This window comes from Mobula birostris, chromosome 6 (genome assembly GCF_030028105.1).
Source record: "Mobula birostris isolate sMobBir1 chromosome 6, sMobBir1.hap1, whole genome shotgun sequence".
NCBI classification, from domain to species: domain Eukaryota; kingdom Metazoa; phylum Chordata; class Chondrichthyes; order Myliobatiformes; family Myliobatidae; genus Mobula; species Mobula birostris.
Window position 1 is genome coordinate 47,267,650 of NC_092375.1, and position 23,300 is coordinate 47,290,949.

The 23,300-nt window shown below is 40.8% G+C and overlaps 1 protein-coding gene across 2 annotated transcripts in view; it reads left to right on the top strand.

Moving 5' to 3' along the window:
- The window catches only part of slc35a5 (solute carrier family 35 member A5), a 62,875-nt gene that overhangs the window by 8,810 nt on the left and 30,765 nt on the right, over positions 1–23,300 (top strand). The window contains exon 2 of one of the 2 annotated variants that reach the window (XM_072260429.1): positions 14,016–14,162. In XM_072260429.1, coding sequence (XP_072116530.1) covers positions 14,039–14,162 — 124 coding nt within the window. In that variant the 5' untranslated portion in view covers positions 14,016–14,038. Of the gene's footprint in view, positions 1–14,015; positions 14,163–14,201; positions 14,449–23,300 lie in introns of those variants that run through there. The other variant, XM_072260430.1, reaches the window with a different exon arrangement.

A 23,300-nucleotide genomic window follows, 5' to 3' on the forward strand; every position in this document is an offset into this window, starting at 1 on the left:
TTCTATCACTTAGTATGAAGTGTTGGGAGGCCATTAAACTGTGGATTTCCTCTGTTGAGTTTTTACAGTGGGAACATCTAATTTCAGTGCATCTTTCAGTATTTAGTCCCAGAACTAGACTTGCTCCTGGAGCTGACAGTTTTGCAACATTTGCTAATGGATTGCTCCTTGCATGGGAAGACATGAGTTGCAGGCAATCTTTCTTCATTCTGACATTTGTCTTAGTAGGTATTCCTGAGAATAGCCTAGGATATAGAGTCCTGTGTCATGCAGCTATTTGGGAGAGTTGATAAATTCTACAGCGTCTCTTCCCAAACCATCCTTATAAAGGACATGTGGGTGACAGACTCATTGTGGTACAGCCTTCACAATCTCACAGGGACTTATCTTCTCGCCACTAGACAGGAAGGTCTTGCTGCTTGTTTGACAGTTCTATTGCTGAGATCGTTAAAAGCACCAAATTTCTTGGTGCTCACCTGGTGGAGAATCTCACCTGGTCCCTCAACACCAGCTCCATAGCCAAGAAAGCCCAACAGCATCTCTACTTTCTGCGAAGGCTGAGAAAAGTCCATCTCCCACCTCCTCATCCTCACCACATTCTACAGAGGATGTATTGAGAGCATCCTGAACAGCTGCATCACTGCCTGGTTCGGGAATTGCACCGTCTCGGATCACAAGGCCCTGTAGCGGATAGTGAGGTCAGCTGAGAAGATCATCGGGTCTCTCTTCCTGCTATTACAGACATTTACACCACATGCTGCACCCGCAGAGCAAACAGTATTATGAAGGACCCCATACACCCCTCACACAAACTCTTCTCCCTCCTGCCATCTGACAAAAGGTACCGAAGCATTTGGGCTCTCACGACCAGACTGCAACAGTTTCTTCCCCCAAGCCATCAGACTCCTCAATACTCAAGAGTCTAGACTAATATCTACATCATTTATTATTATATTGTAATTTGTCCTCTACTGTGCCTATTGTCTTGTTTATTAATTATTGTACTGCCTGCACTGTTTCGTGCACTGTATGTAGTCCTGTGCAGGTCTGTAGTCTAGTGCAGTTTTTATGTTGTTTTACGTAGTCTAGTGTAGCCTTGTGCTGTCTCACACAGTCTAGTGTAGTTTTGTGTTGTTTCATGTAGCACCAGGGTCCTGGAGAAACGTTGTTTCATTTTTACTGTGTACTGTACCAGCAACTTATGGTCGAAATGACAAAAAACTTGACTTCTGCTAAGGGATTGACACTGTGGTGGAAAACTACCCAACACAATCCACCATCTCCTTTACCTGCAAGGGTTTGGTGTTTGTACCTGATTAAGTTGTGGTCATGCCACCTCTGTCCCTTGTGGAATATTGTCTATAATTGAGATTGAGTAAGATTTTATATTCTTTTTGAAAATCAAAAATTGCAGATATTAGAAACCTGAAATTAAAACAAATGCTAACAATTCTTACATAGGTAATGCAGTATCACTGGAAAGAAAGTTAATGTGTCACCAGCTGTCGTAAACTTCTTTTGATCTACCCAATGCAAAGACACCACATACTACGGTGAATATAACTTTAACTCTATTTATTAACAAGTTACCAGAGAGAACCCTCCTTAAGCACTCTCTTGGGCTGCTCCCGGGGGTCTCTGGCTTCCGAAGCAAATACAGTGCTTTTTATACATATGCAATCACGTACACAGATACAGGTGGGTTCACCCCCTTAGTTTCTGTACAGATGAGTATTGTTTAACTTATCAGCCATAAATTATTCATGTAACAGCTTAACTACCCTTATGTCTGGGAACAGCCAGACATAAGCTTACCCCTCGGAGCTTCCCACCCTTGAAACAGGCATTCCTTAAAATGCTTATCTAGCAAGCGCTATGTTTATTAAAGCAGTTAATCAAACAGTGTACAAGTTGTTCTTAAGCAAGGACTGAAGTTACACAGGTCACATACTAAGCATAATATCACCCGCTCAGCTTATCTTGTGAGAAACACTTGTGCTTCTATGCTTTTTGTCAAAGTCTTAGCCGCTATGACCCTTACAAAATAGCCAGGGTCACAAGAGGCCTACGAGATGCTAACTTCTTGACATTACATTACAAGAGGCCTGCAAGATGCTAACTTCTTGACATTATATTACACAGCAGTTTATCAGGTGAAGGTTATTCAGCCAGGTAAGCAAATATGGTTTCACTTTCCACAGATATTGCTTAGTTTGTCAATATACAGGTGTCCCCCGCTTTTCGAACGTTCGCTTTACAAAACCTCACTGTTACGAAAGACCTACATTAGTTCCCTGTTTTTGCTAACAGAAGGTGTTTTCACTGTTATGAGAAAAGGCAGTGCACGGAAAAAGTGCACGAAAAAAAGCAGCGCGCGCCCTGAGCGCCGTTCTGCCCCGGATTCGGAACTGCTTTCTCGCTGGCATTGCTTAAACATGTGCCTGTGAGCAGCCGTTAGCAAGATGAGTTCTAAGGTTTCAGAAAAGCCAAAAAGAGCTCGTAAGGGTGTTACATTAGACATAATTAAGTGTTTTGATCGTGGTGAACAAAGTAAGGACTAAGTGAGTTTGGCTTGTGGAAGTTGACGAAGATAATATTGAAGAGGTTTGGCATCCCATGACCAAGAACTGATAGATGAAGAGCTGATGCAATTGGAAGGAAAGGATAACAATTGAAACTGAATGCAGTAGCTAACGGACCGAAAGTGAAGTCGTCCAGGAACTGACCGTGAAGCAACTGCGTGAGATTTTCGCTGCAATGATAAAGTACGACTTTAATTTTGAAAGGGTATGTCGGTTTAGGGCATATTTGCAAGATGGTTTGAGTGTTTACAAAGAAGTGTCTGGTAGAAAAATGCGCGAGGCTAGCAGTCAAGCAAGCCTTCCACATCAGCCACAGCAGATGAGGAACCTCGACCTTCGACATCGAGGCAGACATAGAAGAAGATGACCTGCCTGCCCTGATGGACAATGAGATGACACCCCAGTGTCCCACCACCCCAACCCCCGGACCGCGGACAGATACCGATTCGTGGAGAATGCAGCGGTAGCCGGAAGGCGCCCAACACATCTTTAAGAAAAAAGGTGAAATAAACAAGCTAATTAATTAGGTGCCGCCTGGCATGTAATTGTCAGCCCAGATCAGAGCCGATTGCCGATTGCGTTGCCTCTGATCTGGGCCCACATTTACGTGCCGGGCAGCACCTAATTAATTAGCTTGTTTATTTTGGCTTTTTTCTTAAAGGTGTGCTGGGTGCGTCCTGAGTATTGCTGCATTCTTCGCGGATCAGTATCGGTCGGCGGCCCAGAGGGTGGGGGCCACTGCACCACCCCAACCTCCGACGACTCAGCCTAACACACCATCATCAGTGTGCTCGATGTCTTCTCGATTCCCATAAGTGATACTACACTATACATACATTATTTCTACTTTATATAGGCTGTGTATTTTTAGGTGTTATTTAGTATGATTTGGCAGCTTAAAGGTTACTAGAGAGCGCTTGCGCCGTGTTTTTGCTGATGGCGCTTGCGTGAGATTTTCTGCCGAGAGCGCTTGTGTGAGATTTTCGCTACGGAGAACAGTGCGGCAGTGATTGTGGAAAAGTATTTATCATATCGTTCCTGCTTTTACTATATGTTACTGTTATTTTAGGTTTTATGTGTTATTTGGCATGACTTGGTTATTTTTGGGTCTGCGAATGCTCACATTTTTCCCATATAAATAAATGGTAATTACGTCTTCACTTTATGACCTTCCGGCTTACGAACCGTTTCATAGGAACACTGCACCTTCGGATGGTGGGGGAAACCTGTATTTTAACAATTTCTCTATTCATTTGACTTTTTTTTTTGCATTCCATCTGCTCCATATTCCATTCTGTGCCATTTTCAAGACTGATTTAGATGTCTGCTTGATTTGAACAAATAGCTACTCACTTTTCCAGTATCTGTTAATTGGTTGTCATGTGTGCAGAATTTAATGAACTTTAGTATGTTCAGAAGGATTCTTACTGAGACATTAGCCATTAAAACCTAAATTGTTTTTTTTTTATATTTGATTGCTTAGGCAACATCTGTTTTATGAGGTAAGAAATTTGATCAATGAGGTGATATAAGGACGAGTGCCAGTTACCAGAGATTCCTTAAATCTCAGTTTACACAGTAGGTCTGCATAAATATTCAAATCTTATTTTGTCCAAAGATTAATGTGCTTTTATTAACTTATACAGTCTTTTTTTGTCTTTTTCGTTATGATAAACTATTGATTTTAATTGCAGTTACTGAGACAGCAGATTGCTTATTTATCTAATCTGATTCAGCTGAATTAAATTGTTGCTTGAAAAAGGATCTAGTGCTTTCCTGGTGTATACGATGAATAAACTCCTCTCAGGCTTCCAAACAGGTACAGATATCGATCTTAACCAACGTTTCGATGACAAACTCTGCCATCTTCTTCAGGGATGATGCCTGAGCACGTCTAGTCAAGTGGTATTTATACCCCCAATGTCTGTCCCTCCTGATTAGTTAGTCCTCACCCAATCAGGTTTCTACTGTCTCACCTTGTTTACAATTGAATTCCAGATTTTACTTACAGCTAGACCTTTGTCTTTGTTAAAATTCTTTTCCTCTAGTCTCATTTCAATTGCTTCCTTCACCAGGCAGTCCCAAAAGCCATTGGTGCAGCACAGTAGTTTGTGCCGTTGAAGTCAATCCTATGCCATTGCAAATTCAATCTTCTGCTATTGCCGATTTCTCCAGGTAACCCAAATGGATATACCTCCTGTGCTCCTTGATGCGGGTTTCCACCATGTGTCCTGTCTGGCCGATATACGGCTGCTCCACACTTACAGGGAATCCTGTGAATATCAGCTATCCTGAGTCCCAAGACATCTTTGATCCACATAAGCTGTGATTTGAACTTCCTTATGGGCTTGTGGATGGTATTAATCTGGTATTTCTTCAGGATCCTGGCAATCCTTCCAGACCATGGAAATAAAGGGAAGACAGACAGTAGCAACGGGTTCCTCCTCATTGTTAGCTTTCCTGGTTTTTCTGTGAGCCCTTTTAAGAGCCCAGTTGATTTCCTTCATCTTGTAGCCATTCTGTAGGAGCATCATGCATAATCGTCTTATTTCCTCATGTTGACTCTCCAGGTCCCAAATAGTTTTCGCATGGTTGATCAAAGTAGAAAGAACTGCTCTTTGTTGGGAGGCATGATGGTGGCCATTATTGTTGAGGTGTAAGTCCATATGAGTGGTTTCCTGGTAGGTGCCGCATCTGAGGCTGCTGTCCGGTTTCCATCATGCTCAAAGGTCGAGGAATGGAAGGCAAACATTCTTGTCCATCTCAATCATAAATTGAATGTTTGGATGTATGCTGTTCATTTACAACATAATTTCTACATGGAGGACTTTGAGGAGAAGGCTCTGGGTTCATAGCCCTTACACCCCAAATGCTTCTTCAGATGCGTTGATGATGTCTTTGTAGTGTAGCCTCATGGACTCCAGGTACTACAACAGTTCCATGACCATCTGAACAGCCTATATTCAAACATTTAATTTATGATGGAGGTGGAGAAGAATGCTTTCCTCCTATTCTTGGACAATCTAATATGACAGAAACCAGATGGTAGCCTTGGAAATGGCATTTATCGGAAACATACTCACACAGTCTTGCACCCAACGATAACAGCCAATGTCACGCTTCCCAACGTAGAGTGGTTTTTTCTACTTAGCTGTGCGAAAAGTTATTTCGGAAACCGAGAGTTTCCGCGAGGAAATAAGCCAATTACGCATGTTGTTCCTAAAGATGTTCCTAAAGAATGGCTACAAGGTGAAGGAGATCAAAAGGACGATGGAAAATCCAGGAAACCTAACAATGAGGAGGAACCCAATGCTAATGCCCGTCTTCCATATATTTTCATGGTTTCTGGAAGGATTGCCAGGATCCTGAAGAAATACCAGATTAATACCATCCACAGATCCGTAAGGAAGCTCAAATCACATCTTATGCGGGTCAAAGATGATCTGGGTCTCAGGACGGCTGACATTTGCAGGATTCCCTGGTGAAATCATCTGTAGCAGAACATTGCATTTGCAATTGCCATAGGATTGACTTCTTAGACACAAGACTACTGTGCAGCGCCAATGGCTTTTGGCACCGCCTGGTAAAGGAAGCCATTGAAATAAAACTAGAAGGAAGGAATTTTAACAAAGACAATGGTCTCGAAAGTAAGAACTGGAGTTTGATAGCAAGCAAGGTGGGAAAGTGGAAACCTGATTGGATGAGGACTAACCAATCAGGAGTGAGGGACGATGAAGGTATAAATACCACCAGATTCAGCATACCCAGACATCATCCCTGATGAAGATGGCAGAATTTGTCATCAAAACATTGGTTAAAATCGATACCTGTACCCTACTGGAAGCCCTAGAAGAGTTTATTTGTCAGTGCTTGCTTTCACAGAGCCAGAGACTAGCCTACAATAGCTTCCCTTGCCATCCCTGAAACATTGCCTCTAATGATTTCCAAGGATTTATGCTTTTTACCTATCTTTGTCCATATACTGCCCCTCAGTGTTTTAACTTAACATTGCTACCTTTCTGGCTCCCTGCACTCTCTTTGTTTTGTCACACTGCTAGTCCTACATTCGATATCCAATTGAATACAAGGAAAACCAAGACCATTTTTTTTGGTAGTCATCACAAACTTGATTCCTTTTTAGCATGTTGAAATAAACCAGAATGTTTGCAATCCATATGTGGATTTTAATCCTGAGATAAATACATCTACTCCCTCATTTAGATACAGAAGGAATGTCACCTGACATTGAAGTCATCTTGAGTCACCTGCACCTAAAATGCTTAGTATTTCCATCGAACTCAATATATAAGTTTGCTGATGACACAACAATTGTACGCCGTATCTCGGGTAATGATGAGTTTGAGTACAGAGAGGAAATTAAGAACCTGGTGGCATGGTGCGAAGACAATAACCTATCCCTCAACGTCTGCAAGATGAAGGAATTGGTTGTTGACTTCAGAAGGAGTAGCGGACCGCACGACCCAATTTACATCGGTGGTACGCAAATGGAACAGGTCAAAAGCTTTAAGTTCCTCGGGGTCAATATCACAAATGACCTGACTTGATTCAACCAAGCAGAGTTCACTGCCACGAAGGCCCACCGGTGCCTTTACTTCCTGAGAAAACTAAAGAGATCTGTCCCCTAAAACCCTCACTAATTTTTATAGATGCACCGTAGAAAGCATTCTTCTAGGGTGCATCACAACCTGGTATGTAAGTTGTCCTGTCCAAGACCGGAAGAAGCTGCAGAAGATCGTGAACACGGCGCAGCACATCACACAAACCAATCTTCCGTCCTTGGACTCACTTTACACCGCACGCTGTCGGAGCATTGCTGCCGGGATAATCAAGGACATGACCCACCCAGCCAACAGACTTTTCGTCCCTCTTTCCTCTGGGAGAAGGTTCAGGAGCTTGAAGACTCGTACGGCCAGATTTGGGAACAGCTTCTTTCCAACTGTGATAAGACTGCTGAACGGATCCTGACCCGGATCTGGGCCGTACCCTCCGAATATCCGGACCTGCATTTTGGTTTTTTTTGCACTATCTTACTTCCCATTTTTCTATTTTCTATTTATGATTTATAATTTAAATTTTTGATATTTACTATTGATTTGTAATCCAGGGAGCAGGAAGCGCAGAATCAAATATCGCTATGATGGTACGTTCTAGTATCAATTGTTTGGCGACAATAAAGTATAAAGTATTGCACTTGTTATTTCTAGACGTGACCATTTGTACTCAGTCCTGGTTGGACTGCCGTCCTCCATAAATCTCATTCAAAAATCTGATGTCATTTGTCTTCACATTTTGTCCTCTTGACCTTTTTGCTTCTTAAATCAGTTTTTAATCTGACAGCACCTCAACTTTGTTTATAAATAAGGTTTAAAACGTTGCTCAGTTAGAGAAACAGAATCAGAATCAGGTTTATTATCACCGGCATGTGACGTGAAATTTGTTAACTTAGCAGCAGCAGTTCAATGCAATACATAATCTAGCAGAGAAAAAAAAAATAAAATAAAAAAAATAATAATAAATGAACAAGTAAATCAATTACAGTATATGTATAAGTGCAAAAACAGAAATACTGTATATTTTTTAAAAAGTGAGGTAGTGTCCAAAGATTATGCTCTCTTGTGCATTCTTAGAACCCTTCTTGCAACCAGGGTTTCTGGCCATCCGTCCAAATGTGTCCTGTCTTGTTGCAAAGAATACTTCTATTGATTTTTGCCCTTGTTAAGTGCCTTGGCAGCTTTTACTGTATTATAGTTGTTACATAAATGCAACATTATTAAATTTGCTCAAGATAGGCTAGAGAACTTAGTTTATCTTTCAATCTATCTAAAATTATTATGGAATAACCTGCTTAGATATTAACTTTCAAATAAAAATTCTAAATGAAAGGAATGTGGGAGGCAAAGGCCTAATGAATTGAAACCACTATATAGTTTAAATAAAGAATCGGGGATATAATAAAAATGTTTAAGTTAAGTAAATCAGTATTTAAAATAATTTTAATTATACTCTATCCATTAATTGAGTTAATTTAATAAATTGTGGCATGGCAGTGCATCTAAAACTAAGAACTCAAAGATTCTTCCTGTGTCCTGGACAACCACAGGTGCAGACAGAGAATCTATAGTTCCAGAGGTTCCAGCTTGAACAACAGCCAATGTTGTTGTGTTCCATTGTGAGCTGAATGTTTGGTGACACAGGATTTGATCAACCTTTAGATGAAGGAATGCCAAAATAGATGGAATGAGTAGCTGCCAGAAGAACTGATTAAGATCAGTAGACAAGCAGTTCAGGAGATCAAATTCTGATACTGGTAAATGAAGGTTTCCATGTGCAGTGCACTTGTTCAAAATTGTGGCACATTGGATGGCTTGGCTACGTCCAGAGAGAGAGGAGAAAAGTCAAAAACGCAATACTGTGGATTCCAGTTAATTGGGAACATCGGGACCAGTACGTTTTGGGTCAATTAGCTAAAGTTTCATGGAAATAGTTACAAAGGTATAAAAAGATGAACTAACAGTACTATTGCGTTACTGTAAAACTGTGTATTAGCTCCTAATAGTTATCAACAGAGGAATTCATCCAGTGTACACTGCCATGTTCTTTTGATTGACTGTAAATGAACAAAATAGCACAGGCACATAGTGCAAATAATGGCTGCCTTCATACAATGCTTTTGATGATTACATCGTCCAAATCTTTATTTTCATTGTAGCATTCAAAATGATTCAAGATATCTTCAAATCCTTCATAGTTTTTAACTTGTTGAAGTAGTGAGGTCGTTTCATTTTCACTCTCAGCTGTTTCTGCACCTCCAAGCCTGAATGCTTGAAGCTGCAGTGAGTAGAAACAGTTCTGAATTGTCTTGCTGCTTATTTATCACCAACTATCAGAAACAAAAATCACTGCTTTTTGAACTTAAACACATGCAACTGACACTATTTAAAAACTACTCTAAGCACAGTGTAGTGTCTAACCGCCACACAAGTGCGCGAGATTGACGCTAGTTAAAAACAACAGTCTTCTGTTCCGATTAAGTGGCTTAGTGTCCCAACTAAATGAAGGGAGTCCAGCGATTTTCTTGATTAGTTTTTCTTCTTTAAGAGTTGTCCAAAATAAGTTGCTGCCCTGATTAATTGGAATCTATTGTAGTTAAAGGGAGTTTAATAGTTAAGGGAAGCAGACATTTGTTCCTCAGTCGTGGACATGATTTCAGGTGGTATAAATCCTTCTTCATACCACAGGGTTAAGGATATTAGTGAGCCACTGCAGAAATATCTGGAGACAGATGGTGAGCAGCCATCTTTTGGTCTTCGTGGTACCAATAACATAAGCAGAAAACGGAATGAGGATTTGCAGGTAAATTTAATGATAAAAAAACAGACCTAGAAGGTAGTAATCTCCATTTACAGTCTGGTGCACAACATAGGGAGTATAGAGATAGAAGGTTAGCATAAGTCAATGTGTGGCTGAAGAGATGACACTGATGGGAAACTTTGTTTCTGGGGCATTGTGGGTTCTAGGGAATTGGGATCTGTACAGGACAGATGATGACACTACAACAGAAGTGAGATCAATGGGCCCTTGGATTTGCTTGCATAATGGGAATGTTTTAAACTAATTTGATAATAGTGATGGGCATAATAGGGCAGCGTTAGAAAGAGGCAAGAATGATTAGGAGAATTATATTATCTAAGCAAGAAATAGAGTATCAAGGTAGGTTTAGACTGCATTTATGTTGGCTGAAGTGTACTGAACAAGGTTGGGGAACTGCCAAACAATTAACTACTATTGATCACAATATTGTGGCAGAACAGAATGGCTTCTAGATATTCCTTGATACAAAATATTCTGGAAAATAAGGAAAAGAAGACAGGTGTCAGAATGCCCTTATTGATTGCATTCCTGTTCAAAAAAAATTAGGAACTATACGAAGGTTTTATAGAGGGCTCAGAAGATATTCACTAAAATGAGTCCAGGGGTGAGGTCAGTTACATGAACTGAATAGAAAAGCCAGGATGATTCTGCCTACCAAAGAAAAGATCAATTTATGATCAAGGTACTTAAAATCATGAAGGTTATAGAAAAAGAAAAGCTATTGTTATTGACAGGTCAAGAATCAGAGTGTGTAGAAAGAAGGTCATTGACAAAATGAACCAAAACTAAAGTGAAACAAAAGCAAGAAAAGATTGTTGCCTGGAATGTACTGCCAGAGATGGTAGTGGAGGCAGATTGAACTCCTATCTAACAAGGAAGCTAGCTAAATGTGAAGAAGAAGAAGAAGAAGAAAGCCCTTAACTCTGAGTGGAGTCATCGGGACGCCGTCATGATGATGTTTTTTTAAGCAGGCTTTCTTATTTTTATGAAGCCGAGTTGCTAGCTCGACGCTCAACCCAGCACGGATGGAAAGTCTGCAGGGGAGCCGGGCTGGATTTGAACTCGGGAGCCTTCGCTCCGAAGTCTGGCGCTGATGCCACTACGCCACCAGCCGGCTCATAGTTAAGTGTACTAAAGGAAATAAATTACAGGGTGGTGGGGAGAGTGGGCTGTTTGGATTGTTGTTATATTGATTTGAAACTGTCTCAATCTGCCAGATGGCCTCCATTCATGTTATAACCATCCTGTGGTTCTACTTTTGACAAATAAATTTGTTTCCATAAATTATTCAATACTGTCATTTATGCGTGACTATAACAGATTAAAATATAAAGATGATGTAAAACTATCTGCTGACTTACTTTTAGTGAAGACTCACTTTGACCAACTTGGTGGTTAGTACAGATAAAAGACAATTCAATAGATAAAGATCAATAAAGTCAATTTTGCTTCAGAAAGAGCTTCACTTTGACAGAAAGATAGTAAACTGCATTGTGTTATGTACAGCAGGGGTGACATGGCAGTGTAGCGTTAGTGAAAGACTTTACAGTGCTAGTGATCAGTAATTGGAGTTCAACTCCTGCCACTGTCTGTAAGGAATTTGTACCTCTCTGCATAATCGTGTAGGTTTCCTCCAGGTGCTCCATTTTCTTCTCAGATCCCAAAGACGTACAAGTTAGGGTTAGTAAGTTGTGAGCATGTTATGTTGGTGTCGGAAGCATGGTGACACTTGTAGGCTGCCCCCAGTACATCCTTGGATTGTGTTGGTCATTCATTGACGCAAATGAAACATTTCACAGTACATTTCAATACACGTGTGATAAATAAAACTAATCTTTATCTTTAAAGAATAGTGCTGACACACAGCATATCAGATAACACCAGAATTGATTTAAATATCTAATTATTTTACGTTATCTTTTGAAGTCATTTACAAACCCCATTTCCAGAAAAGTTGGGATATTTTCCAAAATGCAATAAAAACAAAAATCTGTGATATGTTAATTCACGTGAACCTTTATTTAACTGACAAAAGTACAAAGAAAAGATTTTCAATAGTTTTACTGACCAACTTAATTGTATTTTGTAAACATACACGAATTTAGAATTTGATGGCTGCAACACACTCAACAAAAGTTGGGACGGAGGCATGTTTACCATTGTGTTACATCAGCTTTCCTTTTAATAACAGTTGTTAATCGTTTTGGAACTCAGGATACTAGTTATAGTAGATTTGCAATTGGAAATTTTGTCCATTCTTGCTTGGTATAAGACTTCAGCTGCTCAACAGTCCGTGGTCTCCGTTGTCTGATTCTCCTCTTCATGATGCGCCATACATTTTCAATAGGAGATAGATCTGGACTGGCAGCAGGCCAGTCAATCACGCGCACTCTGTGTCTACAAAGCCACGCTGTTGTAGCCCGTGCAGAATGTGGTCTGGCATTGTCCTGCTGAAATAAGCATGGACGTCCCGGGAAGAGATGTCACCTTGATGGCAACATATGTCTCTCTAAAATCCTAATATACGCCTCAGAGTCAATGGTACCTTCACATACATGCAACTCACCCATGCCGTGGGCACTGATGCATCCCCATACCATCACAGATGCTGGCTTTTGCACCTTTCGCTGATAACAATCTAGATGGTCGTTTTCATCTTTGGCAAGGAGAACTCGATGCCCGTTTTTTTCCAAAAACTAGCTGAAATGTGGACTCATCTGACCACAGCACACGGTTCCACAGTCTTTCGGTCCATCTGAGATGAGCTCGGGCCCAGAGAACTCGCCGGCGTTTCTGCATAGAGTTGATGTATGGCTTCCTCCTTGCATAATACAGTTTCAAGTTGCATTTCTGGATGCAGCAACGGACTGTGTTGAGTGACAATGGTTTTCCGAAGTACTCCCGAGCCCAGGTGGCTATAATTGTCACAGTAGCATGATGGTTTCTTAGGCAGTGCCGCCTGAGGGCTCGAAGATCACGCGCATTCAACAGTGGTTTTCGACCGTGCTCTTTACGCACTGAGATGTCTCTGAATTCTCTGCAATCTTGCATTGAGAAATGTTCCTTTTGAACTAACAATCCTCTCACGAATTTTGGCACAAAGGGGTGAGCCACGACCCATCCTTGCTTGCAAAGACTGAGCCTTTGATGGACGTTACTTTTATACCCAGTCATGATACCTCACCTGCTACTAATTAGCCTGCTTAATGTGGAGTCTTCCAAACCGGTGTTACTTGAATATTCTGTGCACTTTTCAACCTTATTTTAACTCTGTCCCAACTTTTATTGAGTATGTTGTAGCCATCAAATTCTAAATTTGTGTATGTTTATAAAATACAATTAAGTTGGTCAGTAAAACTATTGAAAATCTTTTCTTTGTACTTTTGTCAGTTAAATAAAGGTTCACGTGAATTAACATATCACAGATTTCTGTTTTTATTGCATTTTGGAAAATATCCCAACTTTTCCGGAAATGGGATTTGTATTTCTAATGACGCATGCCAATAAGAATATTAACTTGCCTCATGATGTTTATAAAATCCTATTTTGTATCAACTTTTCCGACTTAAATTAGTGACCTTCCCAAATGTTGATGCTTTAAACGTGATGGAATTATACAGACTTCACAACATTACATTTATATGGTCTATAGGTGCCAATTAAACAATTACAGAAAATAATGAATAATATAGTATAATTATAGGCTATATGTATTACGATGCCAGTGGTTATTGGGCTAAATCATATCTCACTGTAAAATTCCCGGCTCCTCAGCAAGGAAAACACTAAGACTCCTGTGTTCAATCAGACTGACGTGTATTTCAGTATAAGCTGGAGAACAAGGATGGAAACTTATTTGGTCTGTATAGTTTAGTAACTTAAGTTGTTGTGTATCAAATAACTCATGATTTAGTAACTTAAGTTGCTGTGTATCAAATAACTTGCATTCTGAATCTTCATTAAGGATGAATTGTACAATTGTGTTTTTCATTGGCAACTTCTTAAGTTAATAAGTTCTTTTCTGTATTTTGTCATTTACAGGTGACAAAAGACCAGAGTTGGAGATGGGAACCAAATATTGTGCTTTCTCATGTTCCCGCTCACTGGGGTATACACTGATGCTGGGTGCATTGTATGTCATCCTCGGCTGCAGTCGGATTCTCCTAATGAAGTTTTCTGCCAATGATGGTGCCCAAACTTTTGTATATTTTTCTAATCACAAAATCCTATTTTCCGTTTTAGTCTTTTGAGATTTATTTTTATTCTGGCTACCAGTTCAGTTGATTATCATTTAAAATGGAGGAAGTGGGGATGAATTTTTGCAAGGTGGTGGGGGGCAAATGACCCAAAATTATGGGAAATAGAGGTTTGTATACACTTTTAAAACTCTTCCAACCATCAGTCAAATCGGTGAAAAACCTGCTGTAGAACGCAACTCAGTTAAAGGCCACTCAAGGCAGATCTCTGCATTCAGGTAAGTTTAGGATTCAATTAGATATTGTAAGAAAGAGTGAAATGGCCTGGGTACAGTGAAACAGAGTTTGATGGGAAAAACAATGGGTAGAGAATGTTGCTTCCCACAGGCCAGGGTCAGGGATGTCTTGGATCAGGTCCACAGTATTTTAAAGGGGAAGGGTGAACAGCCAGAAGTCTGGGTACATATTGGTACCAAAGACATAGGTGGGAAAACTGAGGTGGTCCTCCCTAAAGAGAAAATTTAGGGAGCTAGGTAGAAAGCTGAAAAGTAGGATCTCCAGGGTAGCAGTCTCTGGACTACTGCCTGTGCCATGCAGCAGTGAAGGTCAGAATAGGATGATTTGGCTGAGAAATGCAGGGGTCGGGGTTTCAGATCTCTGGATCATTGTGATCTCTTCTGGGGAAGGTATGACTTGTAAAAAAGGGATTGGTTACACCGGAACCTAAAAAGGACCAAAATCCTTGCAAGCAGCTTTGCTAGAGCTGTTGGGGAAGCTTTAAACTAATTTGGCAGGAGGATGGGAACCTAATTGATTAGGCTGTTGGTTTACAAGCAGAGGCAGTGTGTAGACAGACTATCAGAAAAGACAGGTAGATGATAGGGCAAAATTGCAGTGGGATGAGTTGAGTTGTAAAAGGGGAACAAAATCTAAAAGGGTGACATATACGGGATTGAAGGTGTTAAATTTGAATGCATGCAGTATACAAAATAAGGTAGATGATCTTGTAGTGCAGTTAGAACTTGGCAGGTAACGTGGGTGATGGCTGAAAAGATTATAGTTGGGAGCTTAACTTCCAAGGATACACATTGTATCGAAAGGACAGGTAGTTAAGCAGAGGGGGCGGTGTTGCTCTGTTAAAAAACAAAATCAAATCCTTAGAGTTGACATAGGGTCAGAAGGTGTAGCGTTCTTGTGGATAGAGTTAAGAAACAGCAAGGATAAAAAGATCCTGATGGGAGTTATATACAGGGCTCTGAACAGTAGCCAGGATGTGGGCTACAGATTACAACGGGAGGTAGAAAAGGTATGTCAAGAGGGCAATGTTGTGATCGTCATGAGGGATTTCAATATGCAAGTAAATAGAAAAATCTGATTGAGACTGGATCACAAGGGAGAGAATTCGTAGAATGCGTATAAGATGGCTTTTGAGAGCAGTTTGCGGTTGAGCCCACTAGGGAAATCAACTATTCTGGATTGGTTGTGTAATGAACCGATTAAGGTAAAGAAAATCTTAGGAGGCAGTGATCATAATATGATAGTCTTCACCCTGTAATTTGAGAGGGAGAAGCTAAAGTCAGATGTATCAGAATTAAGGCTGATTTATACTTGTGTGTACTAGCTTGCGCCATAGCCTACGCCAGTGGGCTACACCGTTGTGAGCATTTATACTTGTGTGTTGGTGTGTCTGCGTCGCTCTGCAATTCGAGCACGTACACATATGTGCATGTCACATATTTGCACGTCATGCATGTGCACACACCTGCCCGTGCAAGGCTTCATGGTCATGGTAGTCTTTCTCGGGGTAAACAAGTTTAAAGCGAGCGTCTTTTTTCATAAAAGCGAAATGTGTCCTCCATAATTTGGGAGGTCTGTAAAGCTTTATGGAAAGCATTGCAGCCAGAGTTCTTTCCCTGCCCTTCAGTCGTCCAATGGGAAGCTATTGCAGCACAGGAGGAAATGCGATGCTACCAAGCGGACCGATCACAGTTGTTGCAGTCTTCGTTGCCGTGACGCGTAGTTACATTTTGGGAGAGGTACGCATCAGGCTACGGCATAGGGATCCGCGTAGGCACTGCGTAGGGTTCGCGGCTACACCATACCTACAGCGTCCATTTGACGCACAAGTATAAATCAGCCTTTACAAAGGAGTAAAGTGAATTACAGAGGCATGAGAAAGGAGCTAGCCAAAGTTGATTGGAATAGGATACTAACAGTGTTGATGACAGAGCAGCAATGGCTGGAGTTTCAAGAACAATTTGGAAGCCATAGGATAGATACATACCAAAGAAGAAGTAGCATTCTAAAGACAGGATAATGCAACTGTGGTTGGCAAGGGAAATCAAAGCCAACGTAAAAGCAAAAGAAGGGGCAAATAATGGAGCAAAAATTAGTGGAAAATTAGAATATTGGAAAAAAGAGACAACTAAAAGCTGTGGGGGGGGAGATTAAATATGAAGGTAAGCTCGCCAATGGTATCAAAAAGGACAGCAAAAGTTCTTTTCAGATCTATAAAGAGCAAAAGAGGCAAGAGTAGATATTGAACTGCTGGAAAATGACACCGGAGAAGTAGTAATAGAGGTAAAGAAATGGTGGAAGAACTGAATATGTATTTGGCACTAGTCTTCAGTGTGGAAGACACTGGCAATATGCTGGAAGTTTGAGATTGTCAGGGGGTAGAAGTGAGTGTGGTTGCTATTACTAAGGAGAAGGTGCTTGGGAAACTGAAAGGTCTGACGGTTGTAGGTAAGTCACCTGGACCAGATGGACTCCAGCCCAGGGTTCTGAAAGATATTGCTGAAGAGATTGTGGAGGCATTAATAATGATCTTTCAAGAATCAGTAGATTCCGGTGTGGTTCTGGAAGACAGGAAAAGATATTGGAGTTGATTGTTAAGGATGTGGTTTCGGGGTACTTTGAGGACATGAAAAAAATGGGCGAAAGTCAGCATGGTTTCCTTAAGGGAAAATCTTGCATGACAAATCTGTTGAAAATCTTTGAGGAAATAACAAGCAGAATCGACAGAGGAGGATTGGTGGATGTTGTGTACTTGTATTTTCAGAAGACCTTTGACAAGTTGCCATACATGAAGCTGCTTAACAAGATAAGAGCCCATGATATTACAGGAAATATACTAGCATGGATAGAGCATTGGCTAATTGGCAGAGGCAAAGAGTGGGAATAAAGGGAGCCTTTTCTGATTGGTGATTAATGGAATTCTGCAGGAGTTGGTGTTGGGACCACTTCTTCTAACATTGTATGTCAGAATTGATGGCTTTGTGGTCAAGATTGTGAAGGACTTAGATTAGGAGAATGAGCAAAGATTTGGCAGAATACAATGTTAGGAAGTGTATGTAATGCAGTTTGGTAGAAGGAATAAAAGCTTAGATTATTTTCTAAAAGGAGAGAAAGTTAAAATATCTGAAGTGCAAAGGGACTTGGGAATCCTCATGCAGAATTCTATAAATGTTAATTTGCAGTTTGAATTGGTGGTGAAGAAGTTAAATGCAATTTTAGCATTCATTTTGAGAGGACTAGAATATAAAAGCAAGGATATGATGCTGAGGCTTTATAAGACACTGGTAAGGCCTTGCTTGGAGTATTGTGAGATGTTTTGGGCCCCTTACTTAAGAAAGGATATGCTGACATTGGAGAAGTTCAGAGAAGGTTCACAAGAATGATTCCAGGAATGAAAGGCTTATCGTACGAGGAATGAAAGATGGACTGGGCCTTTACTCACTGGAATTTAGAAGAATGAGGGAGGATTGCATTGAATCCTGTCAAATGCTGAAAGGCCTACATAGACAGGGTGTGGAAAGGATGTTTCCTATGGTGGGAGAGTCTAGGACCAGAGGGCAAAGCTTCAGAATAAAGGGATATCAATTTAGAATGTAGATGAGGAAGGATTTCTGCAGCCAGAGGGTGGTGAATCTTTGTGGAGGCCAGGTCATTGGGTGTATTTAAGGCAGCAGTTGATCAGTTCTTGATTAGTCAGGGCGTGAAAGGTTACAGGGAGAAGGCGGAAGATTGTGCTTTTAAGGAAAATGAATCAACTATGATGAAATGGCAGAGCAGTCTTGATAGGCTGATTGGCCTAATTCCGCTCCTATATCATGGTCTTATGGGTCATAGTAGAGAGCGTAAGAGGATGTATCAGTATGTATCTTGAGGCAAAGGAGCTGATGGAGGGATTTGGGGGAACAGATCAATGATTAGAAGGGATAAATTACTTTCCAGGGAGGTTGAGTGTATTTACTTGCTTGCCACTGAAGATTTGATATGAGATTGGGGATTGTTGGGTGGGAAGGTGTTTCTTGTTTTTAATTTCTTGTTTACGGCGACTCACCAACCAGCATTAAATTAAAATGGCTTTCATATACTGAGAAATTTTTGAATATGTTATAATTACAGTCCCTTTTCTTCACCTTTGGTAATTTAATGCCCTTGGATCCCTATTGCAGTTAAACTGGAAGTCATAGTGTTAGCAATGAGTTTAAATCACATTTTGTACATTTAATGACATTTAACCCTTCTACTCTTATTTCATTCTTAATTAGGGTTTATAATCAGCCCCATCAACACCAACTGTTCTTCCCAACCAGAAATGAATACATATTTCCTTTCAAAAACATTCTAAATATGGTTTTTTATTTGACCTATTCTACCACAAATATGTTTATATTGCATTATTTTGAACTGCACCAGAAGATACTGTGTATTCTACTAGAATAGCTTTTTCATGTTCCTGTCGCTGTCTATAAGGCGTTTGTACATTCTCCACATGACTGCATGGGTTTCCTCCAGCTGCTCCATTTTTTTTCCGCAGTCCAAAGACTTACCATTTGGTAGATTAATTGGTCATTATAAATTGTCCCATGGTTAGGCTAGGATTAAATCAGGATTGCTGGGTGACATGGCTCAAAGGACGTATTCCACGCTGTTTCTCAATAAATAAATAAGTCATTAAGCAATTAAACATTTTTTTTAAATATCCAAATAATCTGAGTATTGAATGTACTTAATATTTTTTATAAAGTATCTCAAAGCATAGTCAATAATTTAAAAAAAAAAGATTTGTTGTGTTTCATACTTTGAATTTGGGTATTCTGCCTCTTGAGGCGCTGTTCATTTAGTATGCAATTTGTTTGGTATCACCCTCACTTCCTGCATGGGTTAATTTGGATTTCGACTTCGAGCAAACACAGTAGAAAGAGTCCATCTCCATCCATTCTTTATTTGTCCTTGTAACAGCAATATCTTTTCACAAAGTTTTTCTCATTAAAAACCCTGAAGAAAGCTTCTGCCTCAGGCAATTTTTGAGAAGATGTTTAACTCCTTGCCTAGCTGTGTACACAACACACTGCAAGGACAGTAGAGAGAAAAGATAAATTGTCTTCAAAGGCACCGCTCGCAGACTGGAGGCACGACTGAATGCCGTACGCTACAATGTCAGCTTCTGATTTGAGCAACACCAATCACCGACTCCTGGAAGTCAGGTCAGAGTGTGGTGTATTGATCGCATCTTTGTGACGCTCTTGCAAAACCAGAATCCGCATAGCTACAGCTCAAGCCCATGCAGGAACTGAAGTGGTAAGAATGAACTCAGCGTATACTAAGCACAAAATTGAAATGATAAAGGAGAAAGCTTATTTAGACATGGAGAAAGCATGTACAGACATGGAAAAAGCTACATTAAATGCACTCAAGAAGGAGCATGAAGGTGAGGCTACCTTAGCTGAGGCAAAAGTGTATAGAACAGCAGCTGACTTAGACAGTAGTTGTCTCTAGGAAGATGACTGAAGAACTGATCCTTGGTGCAAGCCCTCTAATACAACAAGGTTGTTAAATAGAGGATGAAGACAAAGACAGGAATCAGCTTCCTGTCATGCTTTCTACCAAATTTTTTCACGGTCCTCCTGAACTTGCATCCTCTAGAAAGGTGAACCCTCATTTAAGGTAGAAGATGAGAAGTGTCCAAGGTCACCCAACTTAGAAACACATGGGTGTTCAATACTCAGTAAGAGCAAACAAGGACTGAACAGTGCACTGAGTGCACTAATGGATCACCTTTCAAAGGAAGCTACTGCAGAACCAACTGCACAGCCCTCACTCGTTGCATCAGGCTATGGTGATAAATCACCATTGGACAACAGTTTGAGTGAGATGCTGAGTCTGGCCAGAAAAGCCCTAAGATAGAGTCAGTCCAAATGTGGACAAGACAGTCATCCAGAAAATGGTTGGGAATCTGAGGAGAGTAGCAAGGAGAACTGGAGAAGTACTAACAATATATTGCAGAACACAGATGGACGTACGGTGCAGCAAGCACCAGTGGTCTCCAGGAAACTGAACCAAAAACCTATTGACTCTTCAAAAGAAATGGACGCATTTACAGCTGTAAACTTAGGGCCAGCATTATGGAGTACTGGTTCCAGTACACCTGCAGCAGAGCACGGCGGGCAGCCAGCTGAACATCCATGAGATGTACTGTGGCTACTTTCACAGATACGCTTAAGACATGTTCTGGAACATCAGAAGTTACTGGAAGCAGGGCCAGTGGATTTATCACAGAGTCAATAGGAGGGGAGGTCTGCCTACCCCAGCTAACCGTCATTGACTGTGACTGTATTCCCAACAACAGGGATGAAATTCCAATTCCTGAAGCTGCACATGATCTTTCGCATCATAAAGAACGTAACTGACAAGATCCCCTCCACTTGACTGTTCTGCTGAGAGTCTCCTGTTGCTCATCAAGACAGCATATTTGCACATAAGGTACATGAACAGTGCAGTGGTCAGCACGATCCACCTTATCCTCAATGACTGACCTGGATTTGGGCCATAGTGGGTGAAGTCTGCCTCAAAGGTGCTCATCAGCCCACTATCAGCTAATTTAAGACTAATATCCTGGGAAATGGGCATTTCAGAACCTGTGAGAGTCATATCTATATGAAAGAGAAGTTTGTAGGAGTAGCCAAAGACAGCTTTTGCAGTGGTTGGCACATTTATAAGCACGCTGCCTCTTAGCGCAAAGGAACTTAATTGGACAAAGGTTAGAATCCTTGTTCAAAGATAAGTGTATGCGGAGGACATGCAGTGCATCACCAAGCGAGAAGCTCTCCCAATCCAAAGTTACCTTAGTGAACTCTGTCCCTTTTTTGACGCTGAGGGGCTACGTGACGGAGGACATACAGTATTAATGGGGTACAACTCACAACTTCAGAGGTACCTCATCCATCGTTATTCTGGGTGAGCACTGTGTCACTGGTCTGCTCTCCAGATATTACCGGGAGTAAGTATGTCATCAAGGATGACAGTTTTGAAGCGAGAATGGTTAAAGACTGTTTTCAAGACTAGTTGCTGAAACTGTCCTTTTGCTTAATGAAAAGATCATTTGACTGTTCACTTTCAGTAATTAAGGATAACATCTTCTGGATGTCAGGTGGGGAGTGTTCTGTCTGTAGAGGTGCTGTTCATTTTGTATCCAGTGTGTTTTGTACAATCATTATTCCCAGTTCGTAAGCTGCTTTTTACTTTATTTCCTGCATGGGTTAATTTGGATTTTGACTTGCAGCAAACACAGTAGTAAGATATCCATCTTTCTCCACTCTTTATTTGACCTTGAAACAGCAATATCTTTTCACAAAGTTTTCTCATTAAAAAGACTGAAAAAAGCTTCTGGCTCAGGTAATTTTTGAGAAGGTGTTTAACTCACTGCCTAGCTTTGAACACGTTGCTCTGCAAGGGCAGTGGAGGGTGTTTGTGGAAAGAATAAGAAAACAAAAGCAGTACCTGTATTACTATAGTGGCACCTTAAATGTGATGATAAGAATGAGGGATTGTTGGAAGCAATTGTAAAACAAAGTAAATACTAAGGTTTGGTGCTGTAGCTTTTTAATTAATGTGCAGTAATTTAATTTGACTGTTGGCAACCACAAAGAATATAGATTCAATTTACATAATGTAAATTAAAGGAGACAACCAATTATTTTAATGTAAATTATCAGTTGGATGGAGAATTAAAGTTTTTTAAAGGAAAAATTATTATTAATTGTTCAGTATTTTCATTAGAGAAGGGGGAAGGAAGAGCACGGTTACGGATCCTTCAAACCTTCTGGATCATAGGGGCGCTGTACAGATAGGCACTCCAGCAGTTGCCTCCATCTCGCACGGTTGTTGTGGCAAAGCTCTCTCTGGTCCACTCTACAACGTTGTCTGCCCATTTCTTCCTCTGCCTGCCCCTTTTTATTTTCCCCTGCACCATTCCCTGAAGAATGGTCTTTCAGACTCCACTTAATCTTGTTATTTGCCATACCATCTCAGTTTCCTGTTCTTTACTGTGGACAGTGGATTTTCATAGTGTCTCATGTGCTGGGTGATGGTTCTTCGTATTTTGTCATTTGAGATATGGTCTGTATATGAGTTGCCAAGGAGCCTTATGAAGTATCTTATTTCTACTGGCTGGATCTTCTTTTGTAGTTCTGCTGTCAAGGTCTATGATTCACATACATACAATAAGATGGAGAGCACCAGTGCATGCAGGAGTTTCTACTTGCATCTGAGAATGATGTTTTTGTCTCTCCAGATAGTTTAGTTTGGCTAGCATTGCTGTTGTTTGGGCTCCACATCTTAGAAGAGATGTGCTGGCATTGGAAAGGGTCCAGAGGAGGTTCACAAGGATGATTCCAGGAATGAAAGGATTGTCATACGAGGAACGTTTGATGGCACAGGGTCTGTACTCACTGGAATTTACATAGAAACATAGAAAACCTACAGCACAATACAGGTCCTTCGGCCCACAAAGCTGTGCCGAACCTGTCCTTACCTGAGAAGTTACCTAGGGTTACCCATAGCCCTCTATTTTTCTGAGCTCCACATACCTGTCCAGGAGCCTGTTAAAAGACCCTATCGTATCTGCCTCCACCATCGTCGCTGGCAGCCCATTCCATGCGCTCAGCACTCTCTGTGTAAAAAAAAAAACAACAACTTACCCTTGACATCTCCTCTGTACCTACTTCCAAACACCTTAAAACAGTGCCCTCTCGTGCTAGCCATTTCAGCCCTGGGAAAAAGCCTCTAACTATCCACACGGTCAATACCTCTCATCATCTTATACACCTCTATCAGGTCACCT